Source organism: Anser brachyrhynchus (genome assembly GCF_964034855.1).
Source record: "Anser brachyrhynchus genome assembly, chromosome: Z".
In the NCBI taxonomy this organism is placed as follows: Eukaryota; Metazoa; Chordata; class Aves; order Anseriformes; family Anatidae; genus Anser; species Anser brachyrhynchus.
This window is the reverse complement of record NC_137697.1, coordinates 38,122,212-38,130,070: the sequence shown is the minus strand read 5'-3', so window position 1 is coordinate 38,130,070 and position 7,859 is coordinate 38,122,212. Positions and strand designations below refer to the sequence as shown.

At 40.0% G+C, this 7,859-nt stretch overlaps 1 protein-coding gene across 1 annotated transcript; it reads left to right on the top strand.

Annotated features, from left to right (window-relative positions):
- The first annotated feature begins 54 nt into the window (after positions 1 to 54).
- QNG1 (Q-nucleotide N-glycosylase 1) lies at positions 55 to 7,789 on the top strand. Its single transcript, XM_080575190.1, has 4 exons — positions 55 to 767; positions 1,304 to 1,563; positions 5,905 to 6,100; positions 7,348 to 7,789. The coding sequence occupies exons 1-4, from the start codon at positions 431 to 433 to the stop codon at positions 7,578 to 7,580; spliced, it is 1,026 nt and encodes a 341-aa protein (XP_080431316.1). The 5' UTR covers positions 55 to 430; the 3' UTR covers positions 7,581 to 7,789.
- The last annotated feature ends 70 nt before the right edge of the window (positions 7,790 to 7,859 follow it).

Here is a 7,859-nt window from a genome sequence, read left to right as displayed (position 1 = left end):
GACTGACGGGCACGGCAAAGCCTGGCGCAGACCGGAGAAAGGGGCGGTCTAGACAAAATCGCGAAGGGAGGAAGGAAAAGGCGGGCGCTGCCGTGTGCCTCCCGCGGGGTGCGCGCACGGGGCTGCTGCTGCAGGAGGGGAAGGCGCCAGGCGTGCCAGCCTCCTTTGTTTGTTTCTAAAACCACCCGGATCTCCGCCAAACCGAGCGGATCTCCGAAGATCTCCGCCTCCCCGCGGACGGCCCCCGCCGCTCCCCCCGCAGCGGGGAGGCTGCCGCCGGCCGGCCCCGAGGCCTGCGCACTGCCGGGGCTGGGCCGCAACGGGCCGGGCCGTGCCGTGCTGGTGCTGCTGCCGCCGGCCGCGGGGGGACAGGGGTGCGGGCGAGGCCCTCCCGCCGTGCCGGTGCCGGTGCCGGTAGCGGAGGCCGCTGATGGAGGCGCCGCCGTCCCCGCTGGAGTCGGCCCGGTTCATCGCGGGCCGCAGCCGGGACGTGTCGGTGTCCGAGGAGGGGGCGCGGAGGGTGGCGGAGGCCCTGTTCGACAGGGTGCCCTCGGCCGCCTTTAGCCTGGCGGGCTGGAAGGAGCTGCACGAGCTGAACCCCCGCGCCGCCAGCGAGGAGGCGGTGAGCTGGGTGTTCCTGGTGGACACCCTCAACTTCTCCTTCTGGCCGGAGCGGGACGACCAGAAGTGCCTGGTGAAGTACAAGGGCACGGCCTACAGCGGGTACTGGGCGCTCTGCGCCGCCGTCAACAGGGCGCTGGACGAGGGTTAGTGCGGGGTGTCGAGCGGCGACATGGCCGCCTGCTGACAAAGGGTGCCGGGGCACCTGGCCTTGCTGCTGCCGGCCTTGAAATGCACACAGACGGGTGTGTGGGTGCTGGTGGGAGGCCTAAGGACGGTTCTGTCTGTCTGTAGATGGAGGGGAAAGTGTGCGATGAGGCCCTTTTTGTACATACACGGTGATTAGAAGTGGGGGTATAAAAGACGGCTGCTAATGATTGTGTTTGGTTGGTGCACGCTGGTGTAGTAAACACGGTACTGAACAACAAAGATCAGTCGGGAAAAGCTGCGTATAAAAAGTAAGAAGATGCAGCTACGTGTCAGAAATTCTTATCTGAGGAGGGAGCGCTGAGAACAAACAAACCTGGTTATAAAACACCTGTTTGTGTGGTTGTCATGGAACAACGTCAATTTCAAGAGCTGATAGGCCTTTTATATCTTACTAATGGTGTAAACGCTCTCATTTGTAATCACTACGTACGTGGTACGATACCCTAAACATTTTCTTTTTACTGTTCTGAAGGAATACCTATTACCAGCGCCTCGTATTATGCCACCATGACGCTTGACCAAGTCAGACAAGTACTGCGCTCTGACACAGAAGTGCCCATGCCTTTGATCGAAGAGAGGCACCGGGTGCTGAATGAAAGCGGAACAGTTCTTCTGGAGAAGTTTGGAGGCTCTTTTCTCACCTGTGTTAAAATGAGTGAGAACAGCGCCCAGAAACTACTACGCCTAGTAGTGGAAAACTTTCCTTCTTACAGAGATGAGGCCGTATTTGAGGTAAGTTAGCTGTAATGTTGAATCTCCTTTGGTAAGAACTTATTCCCTTACTCCTTTCTGACTGTGGCCTTAAAAAATAGCGTTTAGGCTGTCGATGGAGTTTTTTTTTCTGAAAGGATAGTCATTTCAGAATTGATGTAAAATTTGTGAATTGCTGGCATTTTTTAGTGCAGAAAATGGAAAGTGAACAGAAACACTTCGGTGGAATTCATGAGTAAAATTCAAGGGAAATAGGAAAGAAAATTGTTATTTTAATATTTTGCCTCGAATCTGTAAAGGGATTGGTCTATATAAAAGGAGAATCAGACTTTGAAATGGTTGATCTTTATTATGTAAATTATTGTAGGTAATATGTGCGGGGAAGGCAGCTTTTGAAATAATGCTTTTGGACTGCAGTACACTGTTTTGTTAAGATAGGGTAAAATTATTGATATTTCATTTCTCTGTCAATTTAAACTCCTGAAGACAAAATCGCACTATTTATTAACAGTAAAGGAATCCTCATTATCTTAGTACTGACATAGTCAGAAGCATATTTCTAATAATGAGTTTGTTTTTTTTTTTTCACCAGAGGAGAGCCAGTTTTTTATACGCTTTCTCTGTTGTATCTTCACTCTGTTGTAATTTTGATATACAGCAAGTTCCCAATTAGATCATGACTACATTGTATGCCTTATAATATGTGTAATATATGAGGTAATTTCTGCCTGAAAAGTGAGAATCTTTTTTTTTTTCCCTCTTAAATTGCTACCCCTCACCCCCTATCCCATCTCTTTTTCTTCATTTACCTTAAGGATCTTTGCATGTAATGAAAGAAGTGAGTCTGTGGTAGTATAGTGGAAATGTGCAACTAACTGGGAATCACATGAATTGTTGTTGATTAAACAGAGCTTGCACAAATGACTACAGGCATGAGTTAACCCCAAATGTCATGCTTTTGTCAGAGATGACAGTGTACTGAAGCTTTATGCAGCAGTCTCCCTGACAGAAACTGGTGAGAAATAAATAAGAGTATGTTTGGTATTTTCTGTGTCTTGTTTTCCCTACACAGGCATGCTTTTTATTTAGCCTTAGCGACATGTAGCTATTCCTGCACTCTGTTCGTCAGCGGTACTGTTCAGCTGTCAGATCACTAAAATACTTTATTCTAGTGACAGTACAGCCTATACTAATAGTTTGTACAGTTGTCTGAAGATAACTCCCTAGAACACCGTTCACTGGAGTTTTGAGCCAATAGCATTTTTCACTTAAATTTGCTGTTGAATAGGTGGCATCATTTTATTTTCCTCTGTCTCCTGCTATGAAGTAAGATATCATATTAACGTGAAAAATCAGGGCTTCTCTGTAGGTAATCACTGAAGCTATTAGTTTAATTTATAGGGATTTTTTACATATGAAGTAATTTAATGACATTTTTGTGATGTAAAAGGAAGTATTTTCCAGCTAAAGCGATAAATAGAATATTTTCTTATCTTTATAGTGACTGTATTCATTGATGTAATACCTTTCATGAGATGATGCCGAATGCTTTATAAAGCAAGGCTCCCTAAAAGCAGCAGCAGACTTCAGAATGAAAAGCCATTCCAAAAATGATCCCAGACCGTAAGCAGTGACATAGTAGTAAAGCCTGTTGCATGAATACAGGAGCTATTTTTCTACTTTCACTAAGCAAGCTGTGTATTTTGAAGGTGGGTGGAATAATGCAGACCAGGTTTACACCCTGCTTGTTTTGAAAAATATTAAAAAAAAAACCCACACATATAAAATCAGTGTTGTCACCTAATCTGAGGTGGTGACGTGGATCATGTTATCATAACTATTTCTATGGCAGCAGGCTGAGATCTTTAACAAAAACAAAGTTGTACTTGTGAGGATTAGGAGGGAACTGGAAATAGGATGAAGTATCCAACAGCAAGCCAGTGTTTTTCACAGACTCTCCGTAATAAAAATATATATATGATAGTAAAATGTGTACTGTAATAAAGCATAAAAATATATATATGATAGTAAAATAAATTGTGTACTGTAATAAAGCATACTATCACAGACTATTATAGCTCTCCTGTAATCTGACGTCCTAGAAGAACTTTTAAAATTAAGACCGTTCTTTGGCTGTATGTTTTATCGAATATGTACACAAAACGTTTTTCATAATTACACACTACTGAACGTAGTTATATAAATTGTCAATGTTCTTTTGCTTCTGAAAAGTGAATTGCAAACCAAAATCCCTGAAGCCTTTTTGACCTTACATGGATATTTCATATTTAGATGCTGTGCTGAATTTGAATCCTGGCAGAAGTTTAAATATTAGACCACGCTATGCTTGCCTGTCAGGTTTTTCATGTTCTGACATACAGTGGAGTCCTTCCGGGCTTCCAGTAATCCATGTTTTATGTATGTGCTTTTAATTTCCCATCACCTGTGATGGAGGTGGTAAAATTCTCATGATCTTCCTGTTCTCTGCTTTTCTTCCTAGCCACGCTATGGCGTTTTGATATCTGCCAGCACAATACCCCTTCTTTCTTTTAATGTCAGTAGGCCAGAATTAGTTATGCCTCTTGATACTGGCTCGTTGTAGTGGAGAGAAGACACAAGTGTCCCCATATTAGGTAGCTTTTCCTGGAATGTGAGGATGTTGCAGAAAAGAAGTGTAGTTCGTCAGGTATAGTGTTCCATTTTTGGACAAATTACACTTATCTTTGAGACAGTGTCATCCACCTCCATGCTTGCTATCTGTTGAAAAGAATACTGGGAAAATTTACTGGAAACGCTTTATAGTCTGTTTCATATAGAAAATTTGCACAAACTCCAGAAGATCTGTGCAGCATTAAAATTAACAATAATTGAAACAATGAAATCATAAATTCATATTCTCTATGAAGAGTCCCAGTCGGTATTTTTCTTCCAAATTAAATTGCAGCATGAGATGAGAAGTTCTGCCTGAAGTCTGTCTTCCGTACTGCTGTTGTAAAATGGTGTGTTGCTGGGGGTTATCTGTACCTTACTATATTGGAAAAAACGCTATTAGAAGAGCAATGTCCTTGGTCTTCATTAGCTTCAGAGCAGTAGGAGCTACAATGGAATTTGGTCTGTTAATCATTTATTTATTTCCTGTTGTAAGTCTCAAGTGGTATTTTATTATTTAGCATACAAAATGCAGTATTCTCTAGAAGTAAGTTTGTACATCTACATCAAGTAGGGAATGAAGTGGAAAGTTTCAGAATGTTTACAGAAGTTGTTCTGTGAAATGCAGCTGGACATCTTGTTCTCAACGTTTTTGTAGAATAGCACTCAATGACAAACAATCAACTTTGTTTTCAGCCTGTAGCATCTTGGCAGTCAAGTAAAATTAAATGAACTTTTAAAATGCCATTTTAAATTGTGGCTATATGAAGAGTGGTGAAACAGAACTGGAAATAAGTAGAATCCCCATCTACCTGTATTTTTGCTTAACCATTTCGGTTGCGTGATGTTGTTAAGGACATGTTTTCGAAAGCTGAAAATCTGTTCTAGCTATAAAGCAAAGAAAAGGACATAATCCAATCATAGATTTTTCTGAAAGGTGCAGGTTTACATTTGCGCATTTTGTTTGTAAATAGAGTACAAGCCTCAGCTCTGTACAGATCGTAGCATAGCATTAGTTTTTCCCCTTGTGAGTAGTCATAAAGCATGTAATGTTTTTCAGGGTTAGCACCAGCAAAAAAAAAAAAATTAATAAACACTGTCCATGGGTCTGTTTTTAAGAAAATCTAATATTTGTGAATACACCAGTTACTGAAATTAATTATCATCTCTCCTCCTTAACTAGCAAGGTACGCTAGACACCACTGGGAATCGTTCATTATAGTTTTCACCAAAATTTTATTAACATTTGGGATAAGTTAACGTAATATGTTAACTGTCTGATCTAATACCTCCTACTTAGGCTTGGATGTTGGATGATTTCTAGGGTTTCAAAAAGAATCAATGTGTGCTGGATTACAGCCACTGTTTGTGAAGCGGAAATAAACAAGCATTGTTTTCTGATATCCAAGCATTTTTTTTTAATACAAGTATTTTTTTATTCCATGACAACAGTATCTACATTTCTTTTTTATTTTTTTATGAGGATTCCACTTGATATCTGCTTGTGATTCAATATTTTTTAAGTATTAATGTATTCATAGTATTGCACTTTTATTCTCTTTTAGTTAAGTAACCTTTGCTTAACTGAGTAATATTTTGGGTTGTGATTTCTAGAACAACATTAATTTACCTGTCTCTCTCGAGATGCCATTTTCTGCGTTTCTTGATGTATCTCTGGCACTTAGGCAATTTGTGTTTTTTTTTTTTCATCAGGAAAAAAAGGTTTCTTTCTACAAACGGGCACAAATACTTGTGGCTGATACATGGAGTGTACTGGAAGGCAAGGGAGATGGCTTTTTTGGTGACATTTCTAGTCTGACTATATTTGCTGACTACAGAATTCCTCAAGTTCTTGTTCACTTAAAAGCAATGAAGTATTCTGAAGAACTAATGAAGAAACTACGTGACGGTTTGTTCCTTCCTTTCTAATGTCAAGTAATCATGTTTCAATAGAGTAAGATAAAAGCTAATTTTAAGATGCAGCATTTGCTCTCTGTGAGGGTCATATATATATTATATATATTTATATATATATTTTTTTTCTCCAAGAAACTGGTACTTCTGTAGTGATGAGGTAATAGAAAGGAATTCATTCTCTAATAGTGATTTCAAATGAGACGTTAAGGTTACTTTTTATGAAGATGTAACTTCCTTGGATTAAGCACAGAATTAAAGAGACTCCAAGCAGTTGATCTGAGTTTTAAAACAACCACTCTTGCCAGAATCACTTTCCAACATGAGTATCGTTGTGATTTTGAGGTTTAGATAATAATAGAAGCAGCGATTTCTTTATGAAGTTCAAAGAACATATAACAGCATGGGGATTCTTGTTTGTCTGTATGAAACAACAGCTGCTGTTTATATGAGGAACAAGCAAGATAATACCATAAACATCCACTTAAAAAAAATACATGCCATTGCTTTTAAAGAGTATAATTGCACAGCACAGGTTACATCTTCCAGTACTTTGTAACTAGAAATTTGAACAAATGAAAACAGAAACCAACCCTTTGTCCACTGCAAAATGAGTGTATTTATAGGTAGGACTGCCATTATGCCATTTTAAAGTTACACAGCAAGATAAACAAATTAATGCAATAGTCCATGAATCTTAATAAACTGGCCACATACATATATGTGTGCATATGTATGCGTATTAATGTGTGTGTTTATATATCTTGTGTGTGTGTGTAGAGAGAGATACAGGATCTGTTTGTTTGAACAGCTAAGATGGAAATGTCCTTATTAGGATGCATGGAAAAGATAAATTGTCTATGTGGTCTGTGTAATTTTTGATCCTTGTAAAGAGTAGAATTATCCTTGCAGAAAGTACACGCGTTTGGAATTATGTTAGTGTATCCTCTACAAACAAAATTGTCATATAATGTGCAGTGTAACCCAGACACTTGTTCTGTTTTTAAACTCAGTCTCTTAGAATACAGGATGGCTTTTCAATTGAATGGAAGGCAAACTTAAAAATATGGTAATATTAAAGTAAGCAATAGAAAATGTACAGTAACATAATAGTTACAGTGTAAGTCATGAAAACTGCAGTCCCAGAATAGAATAAATGTGAAATAAAAAGAGAAAATTCAGGACATCCTGTGACTTCTGTCTCCCAAACGTAATTGGATTGCTGTCTCTTGTGTCCTGCAGGAACCATTTTCCAGTCTGGAGATAAAGAGGAGGTGGAGATCCGTGGTTGTTCGATTTGGTGTTGTGCACTGATTTGTAAGCACCTGCTGGAGCTCTATGAGAAGAAGGGTCAAGACATGCGCGATCAGATCAACGCGGTTTTACTTGATTACTATCTTTGGGACTATGCCAGGGATCACAGGGAAGAGATGAAAGATACTCCATTTCATCGCGTACGGTGTATATATTATTGAGTCCCATCTGGTATCTGTTACAGCTACTTTTTTAATACAGTGGTTTCTCATGTACTAACTTGGAGCTTGCTAAATCAGCCAACGCTCACTTTCTGATGTTACATTACCTACTTATGTATTTTCTTCTGGATCTTTCTCTAGCTGTGCCTGGAGTTAATAATGTAAAATCATGCTGGAAAATCTGTATTAATACAGGTTTTACTGCTTCGGCTTTGGGCTCTGTTTGTATGTGTATACAGATGTGTATATATGCGTGCACATACATGTAGGTGTGTCTGA

Coding starts and splice junctions, on each gene's coding strand:
- QNG1 (XM_080575190.1), top strand. CDS start 431: ATGGAGGCGCCGCCGTCCCCGCTGGAGTCGGCCCGGTTCATCGCGGGC. Junction 1,564..5,904: donor GAGATGAGGCCGTATTTGAG/GTAAGTTAGCTG, acceptor TTTTTTCATCAG/GAAAAAAAGGTTTCTTTCTA. Junction 6,101..7,347: donor AATGAAGAAACTACGTGACG/GTTTGTTCCTTC, acceptor TGTGTCCTGCAG/GAACCATTTTCCAGTCTGGA.